The following is a 24,102-nucleotide window of genomic DNA, read 5'->3' on the forward strand; positions in this document are numbered from 1 at the left end:
AAAGAACCAGACTGGGTTTGGCAGTTGCCAGGAGAACGGCACTTGCATGACTGCGTGGTGTCACGTGTAACCTGTGTATAAGGGAATTATAATCTGGTGATGTTTTTACAGGAGTTGGGCACAGCTTCTTAGTTTCCTTTATGAAAGTCTTAACGCTTCAGCAAACAACAACATTTTAGACAATTTAATTCACCAAATGCGTGGGAATACACTTGGAATCGCTCTTTCCTGTTCCAACATGACTCTTCACCAGTGGACAATGTAAGGTTCATACAGATGTGGATGAGTGAGTTTGGTGTGGAAGAACGTGACTGACCTGCAAAGAGTTCTGACCTCAACCTGATAGAAGACATTTGGGATGAAGTTAAAGGCTTCTGTGAGCCAGGACATTTAGTCAAACATCAATGCCCGGCTCTCAAATGTTATTTCGGAGAAATGTTAAGAAACTTTTGTTAAATGTTAACACTTTTAAATCTTTTACAGGTCCTTCCTAGTGGAGTTGGTGCTTTGATAGCTACAAAGTGTAGACAAAAGCCACAGCAACGCCTTAGTAATAAAACGGGATCGTTAATATGTGTGCAAAGGCAAATCATCCAATGTCTTTGGCAACAAGGTGCATGTCTTCTTATTTTTGTTGCGCTCGGGTGACCCCTGCTGGCGAGTAACGTAACTCCTACTTGCCAATTGAGCTTGCCTGTGAACTTTTTTCTAAGGTAATTCATTTTGTGCAGCTTTTTGTTTCTGCCATTCTGGCAAAAAAAAAAAAAATGCATTAAAGTTATATTGTTGAATTCTTGCACTATTTTAGTTTTATCTTTGTGGCTTTTGATTGCAGGGTTTTTGAAAATAAATGATCAGGTATGTCTGAAAAATGAAATATAATTCTAAGTAATATTGTCTGTTATATAATACTTCTGGGTGGTGTAACATATTTTATTATCAAAGGATTTTGCATGATTGCAAAAAACAGTAACCGTTGGACAGTCACTATTAGACATCGTATTATTTGTCATCTCAGACCTTCTAATTGCACTGCCTAGCAACTCATACAGGTGTGTCAAGGACCCGCCCATACGTAATGGTATGAGTCAGCTCACTATTAGCCAGCACAGGCATGAACATGTTATTCTGTCTGTTTCAGTGTTTTAAAATGGGTGGTTACATAGGTTTTGAAAGACAGCAAAATCTTAGCCCTTTCACTCCTGCAGTGAGTAATCCACAACTAGGAAACTTCTGAGAAGAAAAGACATGGCTCAGATAAAAGTCTGACTCAGAATCGACACTTCCCTTAGTGATGAGAAACAGTAGTCTAATCATATGAAATAATTTTTGTACAACTATAAAGCAGAATCAAAAGGTGTCTTATCTCTGAAAAACAAGCTAACCATGTCACAGATTTGAGTTCAAAGGTCCAGCAGAGAGTGAAATCCATGATTTATAGCTCTGGTGATGGTATCAGTTTAGATAGAAAAACAAATAATCTCCTGGGCGTTGTCTTTGTTCAGAGGTTTAAACACAAAGAAATACAAACTTATGAAGTATGTAATAAAGAGTCTTCAGTCTTTTCCTACAGATAAGATACTATTGTACGAATGGGGGTATGTTTCCATAATGTCCTTACGGCTTCCTTAGAAGTAAAACAGGCCTTGATCATTAACTCCTGTCAAGGCTGTAAAGATGCAAAGGTCACAATGGTTCTATTTCTCTTAAAAAGTACAATATAGACAATTTGAAGTCATTTAATACATTGTTTCTTCAAAGTTATGTTTCAGTTACTGACATTCCTTTGTTGAAACGCCTTCAACTTTTTTTCAGGAGATTTTGGCTTCCACTCAGTACCAAAAAGAGTTCATTAACCCAAAGAGGAATTCACTTCCTGCAGTGACATTTATTTTCTCACTAATAGGGCTTGCTGCACATTTTTCATGGACATTTTTATAGATAAAAATCACTTCCTAGGGAGAGAAAAGTTGTTTCTGGCGATAATACAATCTTACTGGAAACATTTTCAACATCTTTTCAGCTCACGTCACCTTTATGGCATAAAAATAAAGCCTAAAGGAACCAGGGTACAACATTAATAAACAAGATGATGTGAAGTGCCTGCATTGTGTCTACTAAACCAGCTGTCAGGATGTTTGCTCCCGGTTACTCTCATGATGTCAGTACTAGTGTCTGGAAATGATTTCATTGGTGTCAGCAGCCACGAGACATGCTGGAATTCAAGAATAATCAGCTTGGAAGTATTAACCTGTTGGTGTCCTTGTACTGCTCTACATTTAATACTCGGTCCTTCCTTAAGAAACCTTGTGAGTTGTGGAGCCCTTTTTTTAGCTGAATTTTTTTCAAGTCAAGTTGTTGCAGCCATTTTAATAGCAATACAATCTTTGCAACAAAGCTCCTCTTTATGATCAGGGAATAAAGCAGGACAGAAACAGGGATTTTAGCCCATAAGGCTAAACAGTAACAGTAAGTTAAATATTAACAAGCCCAAAGACACATTAGTCAAAGCTTTTACTTTCCTTTCAAAACATGCCGTGCGCGTCTGAAGCTATAATGCACATAAACGTTGAGAGAACAAAAGCAACGTTTTGTTTCTTTTGGTTTTAATGTAAGAAGACACAAAATTTAAGATTTTTTATTCATTTTTTATTTTTATTTTTTGCAGTTAAGGTGGAAAGACGTACACCTCCCCTCCTCATCTGGTTTCAGTTAAATTTCAAGTATTAAGGTTGTTAAGATGCACATGTTTCATCTTGCAGCATCTTTGTTGACAGAAAGCATGTTAAGCGGCAAACAAAGCGAAACCTCCTAGTGATGCAGGGTGTGTCTCAGTCTGAGAATGAGACTGCCTTTTCAAGAAACTATTGTTACTGCATTGAATTATGTTCTTAATGAGACAAACAATTATCAGAATAGTTTTTAAAACAAGTTTACATTTATTATATTAGTATTTGCAAAAGACAACATGTAGATGTCCTAAGAGTTTTTAATTTTACAGATCTGGGCATTGGTTGGGTTTACAGTTCCAGTGTTTACCCACAATCATATCTCCTCGCCCTGATTAGTCTTTTCTACTCTGCCCTCACACTTCCCTGTGATTTGTGGCATGTCTGTTCAAACACTCCATATACAATTTCTTAAAAAAGTATTGATATCCACTGAATTTCTTCAAATTTGTTATGTTATAATTACACTACTTTAATTTACAAGCAGGTGGACTCTCTTTATGAATAAGGTGACTTCTAAAATTGTTTTCGGGGGGTATTTATTTGGACGTATCTGGAAAATTCAAATTTTGACTTGCAAAACTTTTTTTTTTTTAAATGCATGTTTTTGTCCTTACACTTCAGAATTATGCATTACTTTGTGTGGATGTTTCACATAGCAGTCCATTAAAACACCAAAGTTTGTTTAACCTGATAAAATGACTTTTCCAAAGCATTTTTTAAATGGCCCTCACTCCAGAGGGATCAGTATTTATCCAAACTCAACATATAATTTCATCCTCTACCTGAGATTGCCTAATAATATAAAAAAAAGATCAAAGATGTTATTATTTTTCTTCTTCTATTCTTGACATCATAAAAATTTTATGTTACTTTCCTTACAGCAGCACAACTAGATAAGATCGTGCTTGGAGTAGCTATTAGGAACTAGTTTTTTTAAATGTTGGCTCACAATGACCGTGTATGCATGTATGACCCGCCTTTTACTGTCTACTTGTGACTCTCACACCCTTTCACTTTTCAGCCTGTTTAAATACTCCCACTAGTACTTGTGCGCAGACTTCTTGTGACCTCGAGAATGCTGAACTTCGTATGACAGACTTTTGCCTCTCTCTTCACTCTGGTTAAAGGTTGCCAAAAGTTTCAGCCATTAATTGTTGTTAAGCAGATTCTTTCATGGCAGAAAAATAAACCTTTGCAAATGTTTGTGTGTAAAAGGCCAGGAGAGGGAGTCAAGGCAACAGAGACAATTGTTTAGAGTCAAAAATTGCATTGTGGATTTGAAGTGAAGCAATACAATCAACACATTGTAAGATACAAAAGCTACTTTTATGCCTTTGAGTTATAAAAGGCATAACTGAGAAAAATTAAAATATGCTTTTTTAAATTATTTTTCTCACTTTATTGTTGCACTTGTTTCTCTATAATAGTTGCCCAAACCTTATGCAATGTGTCTTTAATTTAATAAAGTTAATTATGCAGTGGGGCAATAACCAGAGACAGACCAATTAACTGGTCAGAGATTAGAATCAGATCATTTTTCCTATGTAGGCCAATATATCTTCAGTTGAAGACATCCTTTTTCAAAGGTTATTTTCCTTGAGATCTTTTACTTTTATTCTGATTTTATGTATCATTATTATTTCATTTGCATGCTTGTCTTTCCAATCACTTTTATTTGTATTTTTAATTTTTCTTATTGCCATCTTCTGGATAACATCGCCAGTTGTTGGCAAGCACTGCAAGATCAAGGTACAGATAAAGATAAAGGCTTAATTGTCTTCATACTCTGAGTTCATCATATCATTTTAGACTAAAGCTTTCCTTGTGCAAGAATCATTAGAAAATCTCAATGCACACTCAAGCTATTGTTGTGAGTTGGTCCATGTCAGAGATGCACTAACTGTGGATTCATGTCTCATTTTCTTTGAACACTTTGCTTCATTGCCCTTTCCCCCCCACACATTTTCCACATCTTCTTCATCTATTTGGAATCCTGTTCTATTAGTAAGGTGAGCATTAACATCTGCAACTTGCTGTTGAAATGATATCTCTGACCTCTTGGACAAAACTCTACTGCAGCAGCACAATTTAGTTTCTTCCATAACACTTTTAGATAAAAGTTACCAAGAAAACTTTATAATATTGTGATCTCACATGAAATGTTCCAGTAACCGTTATTTACTTTATATTTATTTTTTAAATCATACAATTTTGTCTCTGGCTTTAGGTTGATTATTGCAGAGTAGTCTTATTACTTTATTTTCTGTTCGATTCAAATTAGAACAAAAATCAAAGAACTTTCAACACAGTAACAAAATTTGAAATCATATGAATCAGAAAAAGACTGGAAATACGTATCAACTAGGAAAACCCTGATGGGTCGATTTGCACGAATTTCCAATTTTCCCCATGTTGGATGTTAAAACTTCCTCGACAGTGGACGGCAACCAGACCCGCTGTATTTGCCGTAACCAATTTATCTTCTTCCAAAAAAACATAAATTGGTACCACAGGTTTATGACAAAAAAAATGTAATTGTAATTGAGTTTCTTTTTCTCTGTTGCTTAACATAGCGATATAAATTATAGAAGAAAGGGAACTAAATAATTATGTCTATGCAACTGACATATAGGAGTAAGACAGTATAATCTTGTTTAACTGATTAAAAGCAAATTGTGAAACGTCAGATATACAGCTTGTTATTTCCCACGCAGCTTTCATCATTAAAGAAATGCGTTTATTCCCTGATAGGTCAAGGAAGAGTTGCTACATAAAATAATTTAACTTGTGAATACAAAAACCTTCCCAAACATACCAGAGTCGTTTCGTAAACTCAGCAAGGTGTGGTTTCAGTCCAAAAAGCAGTTCGCTTCCGTCTATTCACAGAACACCATTATCTGCGCAACAGGAGACGGGGCGGAGAAAAGCGCACGGGTTGTCCGCTCTCCGGACAGCAAGAGCCGAAACAACCGGGGAAATTAACTAAATACACCTTTTTACAACAGAAAAAAACCTAACTATGAGCAACATGAATTTTTATGGCTCTGAGCCTAATCTGGCCAGTGTAGGACCGAGGAGTAACTCCCGACAGAACTTATTCCTCGGCGGAAACGGCTACCAGACAGAGTTCCAGCAAATGGAGCCTGGATACCAAACCTACACCAGCAGGTCCTCCATGCACGGCGGCGGCGGCGGCCGCAGCATGAAGATCATCTCTACCGCCGGTGGCATTGGAGGTGGAGCACAGAGGTAAGTGCTCACATGTTGTATGACTCTATGCTAAAAGGGAAAAAAGTGAAAAGAATACTTTCTTAACACCTTCACATAATGTTTTAGGGGTGTTAAATATTGTCTGTTTACATAGAACAGTATAGTTTATTTATTTATTTATTTATTTATTTATTTATTTATTTATTTATTTATTTATTTATATAAGCCCTAAAGCCAAAACAAGCTCAAGTCCTAGTTGTACGGCAACTACAATAATTTTCATTAAATAGGCGCACAAACGTTCATGTTTGGATTATCATTGTATTTATAATAATTTCTGTAGCTGATCATCTCGACAGATGAAGGTACAAATGAATCTTAGTTTTATCATCCTCGATCTGTTGCACAATATGAAAACAAAAGTAACGTTAAGCACACCCTTTCATCCTTACAGAATGATGTCAGCTTAATTATGGCAAAAAAACAACAAACAAACAAAAAACGCCTATAAAATTAAAGTTTATATTTATCCTTTTTGTATAGTTACCGATAATTATTTGTTTATTGTGACCCTCTGGTGACCTTTGTGTGTGGACTAAAATTGCAAGTTTGTCACAGTACAGTACAAAAACTACTCCATTATAACTTTTGCTGCTAAGCTTTTTACTTCAAGAAATTTTGACCAAATGTTTTTGCTTTGTTTCAAGGTTAAACAAAAATTAAGCTTCGTAACTCATTTACTATGATAACTATGTATATCTTCTAGCTTTCTGTTTTTGCCTTTTGTGTAGCTTTTGGTTTCCTTCCTCAACCTTTTGCCTAATGACTGTAATGGATTAAAATCCAAGTTTGTCAAAGCGGAACAGAAACTTCATTATAACTTTGTGGTTATCCTATCCTACTTTGAAAGCCTTTCACTCAAAACTTTTTTGATTCAAGCTTTAAAAATAATAAAATTCAACAACCTGCTATCTATATTTGCAACGCCTGTCTCATAACTGATTTAATAATACTGTTTTAATCATAAGTCTATTTTGTTTTTCCCATGGTCAGTGTGCAAGGTATTCAGCAAACAGCTGGTTTCCTGTCAAACCAGTGTTTTGAATTGTTGGAGAAAGCAAATAAGATCATCGACATTGTAAGTATAATATATCAATCTCTAAATAACTAAAATATTAAAGCAGTCTATTTGTCAAAGTTCTTGTTTCAACAAGGCACAAATAGAGGATGTTTATAATGAGGTGTTGGTATTTGAAATAACCAGTATTATAGGAGTATAATCTTGCAGCGCAACAGACTTGCTATGGTTTCCTTTCAGGGAGCCTCACCAGCTGAAGCAGAGATGTATCTGCTGAAGGCTGCAGACAATATTGAGAAGCTGAAGGGCTATGGCCGAGAGATGCAAGAAATGCGTATACCATCTGATATTCTAAAAACGTAAGACCAGAACGTAATCTTTGTGTTGTGAGGTTGACTTCTGAGATCGTTTTTATCCTTATCTGACTATTTTTTTTTTATGTCTCCACAGAATTGATTTTTTACAACAACAGCATTCTATGCTCAGACACAGACTTGGTGGGTATGGGACTATGAAAAGTCACAAAGTCAGTGTGAGCAGTGGTGGCAGTGTGGGCAATGATGGCGGGCGATACTTCAGTGAGGCCATCCCCTGGATAACCCAGCAGAAGGTGAGTTCTGTTACGTGTGGAAAATACTACAGTTTCATTTTACACATTTCTTTTTCATTTCTAAAGTAATCATGAAAACATTACTCTTTATTGTATTTCTTGGCACTAGACTTGTTAAAAACCTTTCAAAATAAGTGTGGGAATTATTAACTTGTATGTCCAGGATATGCGGATGAAAAGCCAGTGAACTAGTTTGTACAGTTTTTTCTCTGCTGTGGAAGTCAGAAGAGTGGATAAACTTCCCCTAACATTTATCCTACCCTACTGTAACTGAAACCATCTGAACTCAGTGCCAAAACCTGATACGTGAGTGAAAGAGGCTAAGAGAATTGGTGGAGGAATGAAACAAAGGAGTAGCTGGAGAAAAAAAAAGAGAAAGAGAGAGTTTGCTTTTGCATGAAACTCACAAGGTTTTTAAAGGCAACACAGCAGTGAAAATAAAGGAGTCATTGAAGCAGGATAGAAAGTGGGAGTGAAGAAGTGCGATATGTTGCACTCTCCTCTGAGTTGGTTTGTAAGAAACAGGGCAGCCCATTTGACCTGTAGTATGTTCATGGGAAAATGCATTTCTGTTCATTTATTCGTCAACACTCCACCTTCCCACAAACACACCCTGTCATTCTGTCACCACTTACAGCCTCACCCTTCTGAATCTTAACCACACACGTTCCTGCCATTACCACATGTCTAACTTTTTCCCAGCCTGTATTCATTAAGTTCAGAGCAGATAGATAGCTTCTAGTTTACGCTGCTGGTTGTCAGTGTTGCATTTCAAAGGATAATTTTGCTGATATTCCAAAGTGGCATATTACCTTTGTTGCTGCAAGTTTGGTTTGTCCTGTGTAGCACTGGGCAAGTATTTACAAGGGGAAAAAAAGGGAGTGGCGAGCAAACAAAAGCCCTGAGAGAGAAGGGTGAAAAAAATGCAGAGTGCACAACAGGGACGGGCTGCGGTTGTGTGCTGGCTGAGCTCCTATCGAAGTTGAGGACTTTAGACAAGGAGGGCATAGTTGGAATAGTTTCCTGCTTAACAAAAACCTAATGATTATTTGCTGACACCTAGAGGGCAAAAAGGAAAAAGACAAAGAAAGCATTTGGGTCCAGGGGTTCAATATTACATCGAGTTTTACTGATGGGTTTTGTTATAAAGGTATAAGTAGTTAATGTCTTACCTGTAACCGTTCTGATGTTTTTATTCAGTACAAATCAAAATCTAAAACAAGTACAGTCTAAAAAAACATTATAGCAGATTAGACTTGTTAACCTTTAAACCATCTTCATATTTCATTGACTGGAGTTTTCAACAGACGCTCATGATTAAAAAACTGTTGTACTTGAACATTCCAGATGAAAAACAAACCAAAATGTTTCATTTTAGCTTAAATAAATTGCAACTTCTTGTTTTTTTTTGTTTTTTTCTTTACAAATTATGCAGTTTACACTTGTATCTCTGACTAGATATGCTTTACACGTTTTGTTCCCAAAGAGTGTTTAACACAGAAGATTATTGGTAGCACACTGTCTTTTATCTCCAATATACTGCGTGAATAATCGTAGGATTCTGTGTTGAAAGCCTCCAATGCAAACTTGATAAGTTCTGTTCATAAAATGGCATTTGCATTAATGACCTTTCTGAGACTAACTAAGCAAATCTGCGTTTGTCTCTAGGACCAACTAATCTCAAGTTAGACTTACTGAACTGAATAAAATTACCAGACACACCGAAATCAAGAATCTACTGAAAATACAAACTTACTGCCACAATAAAAAAATTAACATTCAACGTATTATGATAGTTATACGTATATTAAATTCTTCAAAGGATTTTTACAAACAATAGCTGAATTATCTTTTCAAGAGACGACCTCAAATCTATTAATTATCTAAAATATTCAATTAGCAGACATCATTTGAAAATACCCAAACACAAATTTTACTCACCTCAAAAATACCCCAAAATATGAAAAGCAATAGCAAAAGTACTAATGATGGTATTGTCATTTTCAATTTGATAGCGCCTGATTGAGACAGCACCATTCGGAGAAGACACCAACACCATAGAAAACCAAATAGTGGCCCACAGCAAAGTCCACAGCTCCATCCAAACAAGTCTAGAAGTGAGGCGTGCCAGAGACGATCTGGTAAGTTATATTTTTTTAAAATAGAAGCTTTTTTCTTCTCTCATAGGCATGGGTTGGTACTAGAATTTTACAAGTATGATTACCTTGAGTGAAAATACAATGGCTTATATATAAAAATTCATAAAAACTGGAGTTCAGCAAAAATGTCGTACGTCATAACGTATATACATATAACGTCATAGAATGTAACAAAAGTTTTTAATTATTTGGTGTTAGAATATTGTTTCATTTTTGCTGTCCAAGTAAATTGAACTGATTAATTGGTGACTCAGCATGTACTGGTAGAGTTTGTTTGTTTGTTACATGTTTCACAAACATTCTGCTTGTAACATGCTAACTTAGTTACCTGAGCAACGGTAATACTTAATGTTTCTTCCATTTCTGCATGATGGCTTTGATTTTTATCTTATAAGTGAGACAAAAGAAATGGTGTAAGGTCAGCACTATGTTATTTTATGATCTATATAACTGGAGAAAAACTACTTTATTCCAACACTATTGCCGACAGCTCATTAAAGTGGTTTTTGGTTAACAAAACGACCTTGAAACCATCAACCCTCCAAATATTCTAGAACCAGTCCATGCCTATTATTTAGTATGTTCCCCTGTTCTGTTTGTGTATAAAACCTGAGCAAAATTCTACTTCTTCATCTACTTTCCAGATGGCAATGGGCAATAAGTACCACCTCAACATCCTGGAGCAAGAAATGGATGCCCTCCAGGTAGTGAAAACCCCTTTAAGCACAAATAGTGTTTTGTCAAATGTATCTTTTTTTCCACTCTTTGTTGCATTTTCATTTCTATCCATAAATGTGCCATGTGTTTGTTGCAGAAAATGTCCAGCAATCGCCTCAATCAACTCCGTGACCTTCAGAACATCATCGAGGAAGTCTCTCGAGCCATCATGTGGGTTAATGGAAAAGAGGAGGAGGAGCTAATGTTTGACTGGGGAGATAAAAACATTGACCAGTACATACCCAGGAAGCAGGAGAGCTACTCTGTGAGAATCTCAAACTGAGTATTTTTTATTGTTATTATTATTGATATCTGTTGTAAATTTATTTGCATTGTTTATGGTGGGACTGTTTTGGACTTTATCTTTGTGTTTATACAACAGAAACTGATGAGTGACTTGGAGGAGAAGGAGAAGGAGTTAAACAGGTTGAAGATTAAATCTGGTGCCCTCTTGAACAGCAACCACCCAGCCAAAGATAAGATCGAGGTAACGGTTGTTGGCATTTGGACTGTATTTTGATAGTTTTTAAAAAATTTTATTTTATGTTTGAATGAATAACTTGTCACCCTACAGGCCTACGTGGATACCCTACAGACACAGTGGAGCTGGCTTCTCCAGATCACAAAGTGCATCCAAGTTCATCTTAAGGAAAATTCTGCATACAGCCAAGTATGACTTTAAAGTTTCTGTTTGTTATGTAGAAATAGTACTTTGTACGTTTTCATTTAAACAAAACTTTTTTTTTTCTTCAGTTTTTCAAGGAGGCCAATGAAACGTATGCAAAGCTTCAGAAGCAACATGACACCATCAAGAGCAAATTCATATGTGACAAGAATACCCGTGTGGAGAACCTTATCGAACTCCTGAAAAATCTGGAGGTATCTTTGTTCTCCATTAATTGTACTTTCCCTGTGCATTGGACAAAGCAAAAAATGTGCATGCCTCTTAAACTTGTTCGGAAAGCCTTCATCCTTTTATCTTTTCAGTGTGACTCCATTTATTTAGTATAGTTTTGAGCATAATTTGATTTCACAAAGTTACTGTAAAAAAAGTCTAAGCTTAAAATTAAAAATTTTCAATACAGAGAGAGAAAGAGCGGATAATGGAGAATAAGAGGCAGGTCCAGAGTCTGGTCAACAAGTCGCAGTCCATTGTCAGGCTGAAGCCTCGAAATCCTGAGGAGAAAAGCACCACCCCCATCATGGTTCAGGCCTTATGTGACTTTAAGCAAGACCAGGTTGGACATATGAATTCTTCAACTCTATAATTTGCATAACCATACACAAAGTGTAACAAAGGTATAATAAATGTAGCAAAGCTCCTTCTTTTCATTATTTTATTTTATTTTATGTTTTCAGAAAAGTATATTGAAAGACAACCAGGGCATACTGAAAGACAACTCTCAGCGCAGCAAGTGGCTTGTAACAGGACCTGGAGGTCTTGACATGTGGATTCCCTCTGTGTGCCTGCTCATCCCTCCTCCAAATCCTCTCAGCATCGGAATTGCTAAAAAGTAAGAAACTGCACACCTATGAGAAAGAACGCAAATCAAATTTGGTGGTTAGGCTTGTTAAAATCTGTGCTTTGTTGTACATAACAATGGTTCACAGTCTTTTTTTTTCAGAGAGCCTCTCCTCCTTCATTGATTTAAAACTTACAACCTCCTTCCCACTTTTGAGGTTACATACACACTCATACTTGTTCATATGTGCCTGCATGACCACTTTAAAGAAACCTCTCAAGTTATTATTTCTACATCGATAAACTAATCCAGATATTATATTTTTCAAAAAACAGTCACCTTGATCTATTATACTTCTGACCAGGGACCAGAATTAGCTGATGTTTTCTATAGTGACAAGGAGCTCAACTCCCTGATTTGCAGAAATTGCTGATGAATAATCTAAAGGGGCCTGTCTGAACTCAATCTAAAACTTTTTTTGCTTAATCATCTTCCTGGAAATTCTCTCACTTCATCAGATATCAAAACATTCTCTCAATCTCAATCCACAGGCTATAAGTCTGTTGTGATCAGCTGAAAGGGCAAGAACCAAAATGCACCCAATGTTTTATCATCCATAACGCCCCAACCCCCACCCCTTATGTGATACTTTCAACTCCAGTTCTTAAATCTTGTTACATTTAGAAAATCTGCTTGTTGGTTTCAGTGTAAAAAAAAAGCCCAATCTGTCAATTCCAATTTTGGCCGACACTGATTTTTTTTTTTGTCTGGAATGTTGCTAATGTGACTTTTGTTAACTAGGCAAATGTGCAGACATAACCTGGTGGGTGGATCCATCAGTTAGCCCTCTCTCACCATAGAGCAAATGAGGATAGTTGTTGATTTTTAGAACTTTGCCGAGGACGATAAGATCAGTGGATAAGATGGGCTTCACATGTAAGCATAAGTTGGTCATCAGCCTCCCAAAATTAAGGAAATCAGTTTTGATTTATCACCTGGCCAATTTATCAGTGCACCCTAATTGCAATGTAGTTATATTTATTATTTTATATACTTTAATTCAATGTATACACTTGGAATAAGCCAATGATTTGTTTAAAAGCAGAATTTGCAGCACTTAGCGATAATGCACTTAGCATTGTCCTTTGATTATTATTTATTAAATTATTTTATCAGTGTCTGTGGTATTACAGTGGGCAGAAAATTAGTGGTTCATAGTGTAGTTCATGTTACATATCAGGAATGACTGTGTGTCCTTTTACCAGAAATGAGCAGTACTATGAAGCCATCATGGGCATTTGGAATCAGCTCTTCATCAACATCAAGAGTCTCATCTCCTGGCAGTACTGTATCAGAGATGTCAACTATATCAACTCCCTCACCATCAGCATGGTAAGACGTTAAGAATGAAATATTTCAAAATGAGTGAACACACATTTGGTGAAGCTGAATTTTAAACTCCATGTATTGCTTTTGTTTTTTCTGAATGACTCTAGGTTCTAGAGTCATTCAGAACCTAGAGTTCTGAATCACTCTATCACCCATCCTAACCTTCCTCTCTCTCTTTTAGCTGTCGAAGATGCGTCCTGACGAATACCGCGAGTTGATCAAAAATATGGAGGTCCATTACCAAGAGTTCATGCGTAGCAGCCAGGGTTCTGAACTGTTTGGGGAAGAAGATAGGAAAACCATGCAGGGCCACTTTAACAAGGCTCAAGAGCACTACGATACTCTGATTATCCAGATGCCCAATTACAGTAAGGAGGAATTTTGTTGACTAACATTGATTTACATTTAATTATTTTTTCACAGCTGTGCTTAAAAATATAGGAATAGTGATTTCAGATAAACATTAGTAATATGTTGTGTTGTCACTTCCATTACATGAATATTAATTATTAATTATCATGGATTATGTGAAACTATAATCTTTTTTAATAAACGGTTTGTTAAAGAAAAGTTTACACACTTGATCTGTCTTCTCAGCTTTTCCAAAATAACAACTGGAATACAAACTTAACAAGTATATTTCTGTTTTGTTGCATTATTACTTAGTTAGAAATTATGGAAATCTCAGTTTTTCTAGTATTAATTTGCATCTTTTTTTACTTTGCATTAAAGGGGAAGAAGAGGTAAAGGTTGAAAAACCTGAAGTCCCACAGCAACTAGGCCAAGTCCCTGTTAAACAGCCGACCAAAACCAACACTGTCATCAGCCTTTCGTTGCTTAGCAATCTGCAAGAAATCCGTCGCAGGCTGGAAATGGCTGAATCTGACCTCACTGACCATCTCCATATTCCACTTGGAGAAAACAGTGTGCATGAGTGCTCAGTGTACATTCAGAAGCTACATGTATGTTGCCCTTTATTTAATTACTTGATTGCAAATTACTTGCATGCAGATGTACAGAACTGATCAGAAGAAATTTGATAGCTAGTTTCACGACTAAAACATGTTCTACTTACTAATTTTAAGTAAATTTCACCATATACTGACTTCCAGGGTGTGAACCAAGACCTGGATTCAATTTACAATGATTATCTGCACCTAAGAGAAATGATTACAAAGCAGCTGAGTGGGCTCCCTGCAGACTCAGAGCAGGCCAAGTTCCTCCGTTCCGAACTGGAGATAGTCAACCACAAATTAGGAGAACTGCAGCATCTTAACAAAGTCTACCTTGACAGGTGTAGTATTTTTTTGGCCAGCTGATCTGATCTGAAGCTAAAGTTGGTTAATCTTCTTACGTGCTTTTTTAATGTATTGTGTCCACAACAGATTGAATGCCCTCAAGGACATGCTACAAAAATCTCTCCAGGCTGAGGATTTTATTAAAGTACACGAGATCCGCCTGATGGAGAAGGAGACCAGTTCCGATGACCCTCAAGAACTGGAAATCCATTGGAGTGCTCTAAGGGTATGAAGCATCTGTTTTGATATGTAATTTATTTTCTCCTTGGAAGTTTTAAACCTTGCTTTTCTCTAAATATATTAGTTATTCAGATGGGTTAGATCTTTTTTTTTATTCTTTTGCACTCACCTCAACAATGACACTGGATTAAAAGTTGTTTGTGCTGGACTTTGTTTTACTGTTTGTGTTTCTTAATTATTTACTCTATATATTTAAGATGAATATCTTAAAAAGTATAGAATTTAGAATCTTTGATCCTGTTTTTTATGCAAAACATGAGGCAGTAGTATACAATAATTTAGTATAAAATATAAAATAGATAAAAATTTCAAAATTGTATGTCCTAACCATAAAAATAAATTGTTCTATATTAAGAGCAGTATAACACTACCGTTGTTGGCAGTAGTTCTAGTACATCTGCTACTATTGTTAATACTATTATTAATAGTAGTAGTAGTAGTAATGGTAGTAGTAGTACTCCTAATACTAAGAAGTTATAATTTGGGAGATTTTAAGTCATACTTTTTTAAAGTATCATTAAATTTACTTTTATTTTCAGATGTCGCTGCATTATCAATTTTAACCTAGAGGAAAAAACTCCTCAAAATCAAGTACTTTCAATCATAGTAAAAAGGTTTGGATAATTGCCAGGCATTTACCTCATAAACCTCAAAAACACAAACATTTGTACTTTTTGCTTTTATACCATTCATACCAAAGGATATGAATGACCTTGTTGTGTGAATCTCTATTACAGAGCATGAAGAGTGAACTTGATCAAAGACGGGATCTGCTGACTGCCATGGAGTCTGACCTGGCCAAAGCACAGTACAGCAACAACCAGATTTCCGATTCTTTCCACAAATGTGATGTGGATTTGTCCAAGTACTCTGAGCTTATGAACCAGCTGTCCAATCGCTGGCGCCAAATCCAAAAGCAGATCGATATCAGGTACAACAAGGTTGTCTGGTCACTATGATGCATTTGTTATTGCCGGTAGCAGGACTGACTAAAGCATCCTTCCATCTCTTCCTCTTCCTGCCTTAGACTGTCGGACCTGGAAAAACAAAAGCAGCAGTTAACACAATATCAGCAGGGAAGAAATTTGATGGAACAGTGGATAGACAATACCAGGAAACGGCAGGAGACCCTTAAGATGGCCAACATCACTGACAGGCAGACTCTTACAGACCACATCAACCAACAAAAGGCATGCTTTTCCATGTTTACCGAAACTATCGTAACAAATGTTTGTAGGTGGTTTTCCATTTGAGGGAGGTATGTTGGCTCAAGCTAAAGTCAATAAGGGTTACTTCAGACTAGCTGTAAATGAAACTGATTATTTTATTTGAGAAGACAGTATGCATCATTTCTAGTGTGTGTATTATTTCCTGCTCAAACTGACTGAACAATGTCAAAAATAACAAATATAAATGTCCAATTCTATGTAAGTATATAAAAGCCAGTGAGACATATTTCTGTGTTAGACTAAGAGCAATGTGTTTGATTCATTGGTACAAGCTCAGGAGAATATCAGAATTGATTATATGATAAAGTAAAATTAGGTAAACATAACCTAGAAGCATGGTGAAGTAGAGTGACATAAATTTACTTTTGGGATCTTCTGTGGATGAGAGCTTCCAAGCTCAAAATCAAATTGACTCCTACATGTCAATCTGATTGTGATCAATTAGAAATGCAGCACACATAGAAAGTGAAGTATAATTACAATTTAGGGAATTTAGTATATGTAGTGGGTGGAATTGTTTAAATGCATCATATTGTTGCACAAATTTAAAAAACACCACAAACCAGAAACAAAGTTATCATATGCAACATTTCTGAAATTAAAGCAAACGTTTTTCCTTTTTTTGTTGTTTTGAATAGGCTCTTCACAATGAAATCAAAAACAGGAAGGACAGACTGGATGATGTGCTGAGGAATGCGGACACCTGTGCTACCTCCATAAAGGTAATTGGTTTGCTTCTTCTTGAAATCTGTCTTGATGTAAAGCAAAAAAAAAATAATAATAAATGAATAAATGGTATAAATAACACTGGCTTTGATGTTTTCAGAATTATGAGCTGGAGCTGGCTTCTTACAGCTCAGGCCTGGGAACTTTGCTTAATGTCCCAGTGAAGAGAACTTTGCTTCAGTCCCCTGCTTCTTCTGTCAGAAGAGAAGTAAGCAGCAACATAATTTTAAAATAATCTCATAACTTTGGATTTTCATATTTATTGTGTGATCAAATTTAAGAAATATATTCAGCTTATAGATGCTATATTTAGAAGCACTCATGCATTTTGTAAAAATGAGTGCATTCTAAATCACGGTTTATTCACGAATTAAAAATAAAATTCCACACAAATGAAAATGAAAATGATTGATTGGTTTTTACCAGTGGTATTTATAATCTAATTACTGTTCCAAGGCAGGTGAACTTCAGACACATTACATCGAGCTGCTTACCCGCTCCAGCGATTATTACAAGTTCCTGGGTGACTTGGGGAAGAACATAGATGAGCTGAAGGTTGGCATCAGATTTTCTTTGTACAACAATTATGCATTTTTTTCTATATATGAAATATCTTTGTAAAAGTTACTTGCCAGAGAAACAACATTTACTTGATCAAATAGGTTTGAAGTAAATCTGACTAAGTTTGCTTAATCTGTCATCAGCTAAGGAACACCAGGATTGAGTTGCTAGAGGAGCAACTGAGGCGTCTACAGGATGAACTTGACGATCAAAAACAAAAATACGGTTCTTTGGAGGGTACCTTGGCCAACTACAAGATGGAGCTCAGTCAGGCTAAAGATGAACTCATTTCAGTGCAAGAAGTGAAGAGAACCACAGTAATGCAGGTTAACGCTGCTAAAGAGAACCTTGATAGCACACAAGGCCAGATGCAACGTTTAACTGAAGAACTAAGCCACATTAAATATCAGCTTGAGGAGGAAAAGAGGAAAAGAAAGCTTGCAGAAGAGCGCTTCACATGTCACCAACAAGAGTGTGATGCATCAACTCGTTCCAGGATGCAGGAACTGGATGCCATGAACTGGACAAAGATAAACCTAGAGAAGTCGGTGAAGGATAAAGAACATGAAATTGAGAGACTGAGGATGCAACTGGAGGAGGAAGAAAGGCGTCGTCAAAAAGTCGAGTCAGATATATCAAAGGTAAGAACACAGTGCACCCAGGAGATCAGTCAACTCAAACAGACATATGAGACAGAGATCCAAGTCAGCAAGACCACCATTCTGAAAGTGTCCCAGCAGAAAGATGAGGATGCATCACAATTAAGGCTGCAAGTTGACCGGCTCACAGACGAGAAGAGAAATCTGGAAGAGGAGCTCAGGAGACAGAGACAGTCCATTGCGGTCATTGAAATGCATAAAAGCAAGGCAGAGCAGGAAGCCAGCCAGCAGATGGCCTCAGTGAATGAAGCGACAAGGATTCGCACTAATTTGGAGCTGCAGCTGAGAACGCTCCAGCAGCAGAGAGATGAAGAAAACTTGAAATTACAGGAATCCAACAGAAACAGTCAGGAAATGTCCAGGCAAATCAGTGAGCTAGCATTTAACCTGCAAGAAGAGGAGAAAAAGAGGAGAGCTCTGGAACTGGAGTCCAGTCAACTGAAGAAAGCCACAGCAGAACTCATGGCAAAGAACAGTGCTTACCTTGAGACAATTAACACACTCAAAGGGGCTGAGCAGGAAGTCCACATCACCCGAGTGGAGTTGGAAAAGCAGACCAGTGAGAAAACCAAGGCAGAGCAGAGTTCTACCAGGCTTCAGAGTCGTATCAGGGAACTTCAGTGCTCTCTGGATGGGGTGGAAGCTGAGCTGGACAAGCAAAAGAAGGCGACCCAAGAGGAGTTCACTCGTCGGAAGCGAATGGAGGCAGAGTTAGAGAGGATGACAAGTACATGCAGAGAGCATACCACTACAATCAACTCACTGAAATCAGTTCAGATAGAGGTCACAAACACTGGGAGAAAGTATGAGCAAGATATCAAGGCTCTCCAAGAAAAACTGGACAGGAGTTTAAGGGATTGTAAAGTCACCAAAGAAGAATTGACAGCGGTGACAAATGAACTCAAAATACTAAAACAAAAACTCCAGCAAGAGCAGGTGCGAGTTCATGAGCTCAACCAGCGCAATGAAAGCTTGTACAAAACCATAGAAGAGAAGAGCCGCCAGCTCAACGAATACACCACAGAGATTGAAAAGCTGAAGACTCTGACACAGAACCTTACCAAAGAGAGACTGAGGTTGGAGGAAGAGCTGAGGGCAGTACGACAAGAAAGAGATGAACTGAAGATTAGCAGAGGTGCTATTGATACAGAAAGTGCCACTCAGATCTCAGCTTTGAATGTCCAGCTTCAAACGAGCTCCAAGAGGACATCCGAGCTCCAGTTTTTCATCAGTGACCTGACCAAGGAGAGAGAAAAGCTTAAAATGGAAATAGAAAAATTCCAAAAGCAGTCAATTGAGGTATTTTCGATAACATTGAAGGATAATGTACTGATATCACAAACGTATTATTTCCTTCTTGCATGTTTTGTTCTGTGTACTTTACGACTTATCCTGATTTCAAAGTACCCTTATAGTATGTCACTATTTTAGTTACTTTGTTAATCACAATTTTTTCTTACTCACAAATTTTTCCTCCTCTAAGTGAGCTTTTCAATAATTTCACAGAATGCTACTCACAGTTACTTTTGCAATTATTACAATCACACTATGAACTACAGTAGCATGTCTGGAAATGTGTGCACGGTTTTCTAACTTATAGATTACACAGATCTGCAGGCAATAGTGATATGTTGTCTTTTGAACTGCCTAAATGGAAGTTAATTACATTATAATACTCTTTCTCTTATCTTTTCACAGACCTCCAAGTTGGCACATGACTCCCAAAGCAAATATACTGGCCTAGTGCTGGAGAGGGATAGCTTGCTCTCCAAACTTAAAATGCTGGAGCAGGACAAGAACCGTAATCAGAGATTAGAAGAGGAGCTTGGCCGCATCAAGTTCTCTCTGGAGACCGAGCTTCGCAACAAACAGCATTTGCAAGATGAAAGAGATGCTATCCATAAAGAATTAACCTCTATGAAGAGCCAGTATGAGTCCAGAGAATTCCAGATTAGACAGTGCGAGTCAGACAAGGGCAAGGCTGACCGAGACAGGCTATCCCTTAACAGTGAGATTGAGAGGCTGAGGAGGGAGATGCACATTTTGGAGGAAACATATAAGAGACGTCTCGTGATCTCAGAAAAGGAGGCATCTGATCTGGCTCTGAAGAGAGATGCCCTAGAGAGAGAGATTCTTAGACTGAAGAGACCAGCTATGTTTAACATTCAGACCCAGACAGATGAGAAAATCATGACAATTGATCCATCAAAGCTTGTATTTGATGGTGTGCACCGGAAAGTCACAGCCCACCAACTTTGTGACTGTGGTATAATTAGTAAAGCTACCTTGGAAATGCTGTTAAAGGGCAAAAAGACAGTGGAGGAAGTAGCTGTGGACATCCAGGTTAGTTTAAAGGGCACTGGCATTATATCTGGGATGAAGACATGTTCACAGGGAAAAATGCCGTTCACCGAAGCCAAACACAAGAAACTCCTCAGCCCAGAGAGTGCCATCATGCTGTTAGAAGCTCAAGCAGCAACAGGCTACGTTGTGGACCCTACATTTAATGAGAAGATGTCTGTAGATACTGCCTGTTCAAGAGGGATTGTAGATACAGAAGACAGAGATGTTTTATTGAAAGCTGAAGCCGCCAGCACAGGGTTCAAGGATCCATACACCGGCAAGGTGCTTTCTGTGGGACAGGCTTGCAAAAAAGGTCAAATTGACAAAGAAACTGCTATCCGGTTGCTCCAGGCTCAGGAGTCTGTTGGGGGCATAATAGACCCAGTGCTGAGTGTATATCTTCCAAAAGATCTGGCCTTGGATCGTAATCTCATAGATGATGATCTTTATAGGGCTTTGAATAAAAAGCCAGCCTCCTACCTGGACCCAGCAACAGAAGAGAAGATCACATATACTGACCTTAGAAGGAAGTGCACAGTCGAACCAGTGTCTGGTTTGCTCCTCCTCCAAGGTCCAGAAAAACCCATGACAGTTAAGGGTATCCGTGGGAATGTCTCTGTCACAGAACTAGTTAAGTCGGAGCTGCTGAATGAAACTGATGTGCAAAAACTCAACCAGGGTAAACTCACTGCAAAAGACATTGAAGACAAGCTAAAGTCATATCTCTGTGGCTCCACTTGTATCGCAGGTATCTATGATGAGGTCAATGACAGGATAATGCCTTTCTATCAGGCAATGAAGGAAGGACTGTTAATGAGAGGAACCACCCTAGAGCTTCTTGAAGCACAAGCTGCATCAGGCTTCATTGTTGATCCAGTTAACAATGTTTTCCTGACAGTAGAAGAAGCCACCAAAAGAGGCATTATAGGGAAGGAGTTCAAGTCTAAGCTCATGTCGGCAGAAAGGGCAGTCATTGGATACACAGACCCAACAACAGGCAAGACAATCTCTCTCTTCCAGGCTATTGCTAAAGATCTTATTGAGAAAGGACATGGGATCCGGCTGCTTGAGGCCCAAATTGCCAGTGGTGGAATTATTGACCCAGTTGAGAGCCACCGCATTGAAGTTTCTGTTGCCTATAAAAGAGGATATTTTGATGAGGAGATGAATGAGATTTTAAGCTACGAAGGAGATGACACAAAAGGGTTCTTTGACCCAAATACCAAGGAGAACCTGACATATCTTCAACTGAAGGAGAGATGCATCACAGATAAAAAAACAGGGCTAATACTTCTGCCCCTCAAAGACAAGAAAAAGGCTCAACAGTCAAAAGAAAGTCGCACCAATGTGCTCCGTAAAAGGCGTGTTGTAATTGTTGACCCTGACACAGGGCTGGAGATGTCAGTCAGGGAGGCCTATCATAAGGATCTAATTGACTATGAAACGTTCCTGGACTTGTCAGAGCAAGAATGTGAGTGGGAGGAAATCACTATCACAGGATCAGATGGTTTAGCACGTTTAGTTATTGTGGATAGAAAAACTGGAACCCAGTATGACATTCAAGACTGCATAGACCGTGCTGTCATTGACCAAAAGATGTTAGATCAGTACCGTGCCGGAACACTAACCTTGACAGAGTTTGCTGACCAAATTACTAGCAAGACCAGCAGCACTGAGATGACTATTGCAGCCAGCAGTGTTGATGACATGGTCACATGCAGCAGCCCCACCCAAGCCACACCATCTTCCCCTACTGTTCGTAAACGCCTCAGCAGCATTTCAATTACAGTCTCTCCCCCAGGAATGTTTGATGACCAAAGTCCTGTAGCAGCCATATTTGACACAGAGACTTTAGAGAAAATAACTGTTACTGAGGGGCTCAAAAGAGGCATTGTTGACACTCTTACAGCACAAAGACTGCTGGAAGCTCAGGCTTGCACTGGCGGGATCATCAACCCTGCAACCGGTGACCGTCTGTCACTTGAAGATGCCCTCCATCAGAGTATCATTGATGAATCCATGGCTGCTAAACTAAAAGCTTCTCAGAAAGCCTACATCGGTTTCGAGGATGTGAAAACCAAACGAAAGCTCTCTGCGGCTGAGGCAGTAAAAGAGAACTGGCTACCCTACGAGGCAGGCCAAAGGTTTTTGGAGTTTCAGTATTTGACAGGGGGTCTAATAGAACCACACACAGGGCGTCGTGTCAGCATTGAAGAAGCCATCCGGAAAGGCTGGCTAGATGGTAAAGGGGCACAGAAGTTGCAAGAAACTCGGAACCATCAGAAGAATTTGACTTGTCCAAAGACTAAGTTGAAGATCTCCTACAAAGAAGCCATGGACAGCTGCATGGTGGAAGAAAGCAATGGAATGAAGATGCTGCAGGCCTCTTCTGTGTCCACCAAAGGAATAAGCAGCCCTTACAATGTGTCCAACCCAGGATCTCGCTCTGGTTCCAGGGCTGGATCTCGCACTGGCTCAAGGAGTGGATCTCGTAGAGGGAGTGTCGATTATTCCTCCAGTTACTCCTACAGTTTCTCCTCCAGCAGTACCACCTACAGTTAAAATATTATCTCCTAATGCAAGTAAAACAACTGCTTTATAATTTTCCTGTTTTTATGGTGTTTTTTAGTTAAATGTAGCTGGGTTTTGTTAAAAAAATTAATCATTTTTTTCATTTGTATATGATTTAAATGTTTGTTATTTTTCAATAGTTTTGGTTTTGATTTTAAATGCTGACTACTACTTACATCCTTGTCGTGTCAAAAATTTGCCTTGGCTTTGTGGTAAAACAAATTTAATTTCATTTTATGTTGTTTTTTTGTTATTTGGTGTAGGTTTCAATTAACCTCAAGATTTCTTTTTTGTTGTTGTTTTTTGCGGTTAGGTTTTATTGCAGTTTCATTCATGTTTTTAGAAAATTATTTTATCTAGAATTATTGGTGTTTTGTTCAAATTGAAAAACTAACTATGCTAGTTAACTATAAACTCTTGCTGTCTATGTAGTTCTAATTTTTTTACATTACATTACATTCTTACTACTCTTTTGACACCGCTAATGCTCTTTATAAATTTATAAACAAACCTTCTATATTATTGGTTTATTGCAACATAAAAAAAAAATGTTTCTTTGATTTCTTTTTGTTTTTAATACCACATTTAACACTCATAATCCCTTGGACCTACGATTGATTGTTTTGGGAATTTTTTTAAATCAGAATTTATTGCAACTTCTTTCATGTATTTTATTTTTACTACATATTCTTCTGTTGTAGCTATAAAGACAATCTGCAATATTTCGCATAATTTCAAATAAAATTGTCCTTGAAAGTTCTAGTGCATATTTCTGCATCTTTTCACACTTCCTGCGTATCGATATATCCAACATATCCAAACATCAATAGACATACAAAACATTTTGAAGTTTAATCTTCCATCTTTAAAGAATTCTGTTTTAAATTTTGTCATAAGCAGAAATACTACCATCAGAAGTATTTTGAAAAACTACAAGTCAACTCTCACGGAGTTAACAAAATTAGAACTTTTCATTGCATTGCTGCAAATCATACTCCCAAGTATCCAAATGCTGGTTCTATTTAGCTTGTGAATAAAACTACATTTTAAACATTCAGTTTTACATCAGAAATGCATAAGGTAGGGCAAGGGTTTTGTTTGTTTGTTGCCACCATTC

General features: G+C 37.6%; 1 protein-coding gene across 2 annotated transcripts; it reads left to right on the plus strand.

The window, feature by feature from the left end:
* Window positions 1-5,609: 5,609 nt before the first annotated feature.
* Window positions 5,610-23,744, plus strand: dsp (desmoplakin). Of its 2 annotated transcripts, none has more exons than XM_023334928.1 (24): window positions 5,610-5,981; window positions 6,996-7,080; window positions 7,261-7,379; window positions 7,471-7,630; window positions 9,646-9,771; window positions 10,434-10,493; window positions 10,604-10,771; window positions 10,889-10,993; window positions 11,081-11,176; window positions 11,260-11,385; window positions 11,592-11,744; window positions 11,866-12,020; window positions 13,235-13,361; window positions 13,540-13,726; window positions 14,091-14,320; window positions 14,471-14,652; window positions 14,744-14,882; window positions 15,634-15,827; window positions 15,924-16,086; window positions 16,764-16,847; window positions 16,952-17,059; window positions 17,308-17,406; window positions 17,556-19,370; window positions 19,770-23,744. In XM_023334928.1, the coding sequence occupies exons 1-24, from the start codon at window positions 5,752-5,754 to the stop codon at window positions 22,974-22,976; spliced, it is 8,118 nt and encodes a 2,705-aa protein (XP_023190696.1). In that variant the 5' UTR covers window positions 5,610-5,751; the 3' UTR covers window positions 22,977-23,744. The 2 variants fall into 2 exon arrangements, with proteins under 2 accessions (XP_023190696.1, XP_014327894.2); XM_014472408.2 differs by having other exon boundaries at window positions 17,556-18,053.
* Window positions 23,745-24,102: the final 358 nt, after the last annotated feature.

The sequence above is a fragment of the Xiphophorus maculatus genome, chromosome 6, assembly GCF_002775205.1.
Source record: "Xiphophorus maculatus strain JP 163 A chromosome 6, X_maculatus-5.0-male, whole genome shotgun sequence".
NCBI lineage: Eukaryota > Metazoa > Chordata > Actinopteri > Cyprinodontiformes > Poeciliidae > Xiphophorus > Xiphophorus maculatus.

Bases quoted from the DNA above. Each gene is read 5' to 3' on its own strand.
- dsp (XM_023334928.1), top strand. From the start codon at position 5,752: ATGAGCAACATGAATTTTTATGGCTCTGAGCCTAATCTGGCCAGTGTA. The intron at 14,321-14,470 runs GTATGTTGCCCT...ACTGACTTCCAG, and splicing joins TGTACATTCAGAAGCTACAT to GGTGTGAACCAAGACCTGGA. The intron at 17,407-17,555 runs GTTGGCATCAGA...ATCTGTCATCAG, and splicing joins AGAACATAGATGAGCTGAAG to CTAAGGAACACCAGGATTGA.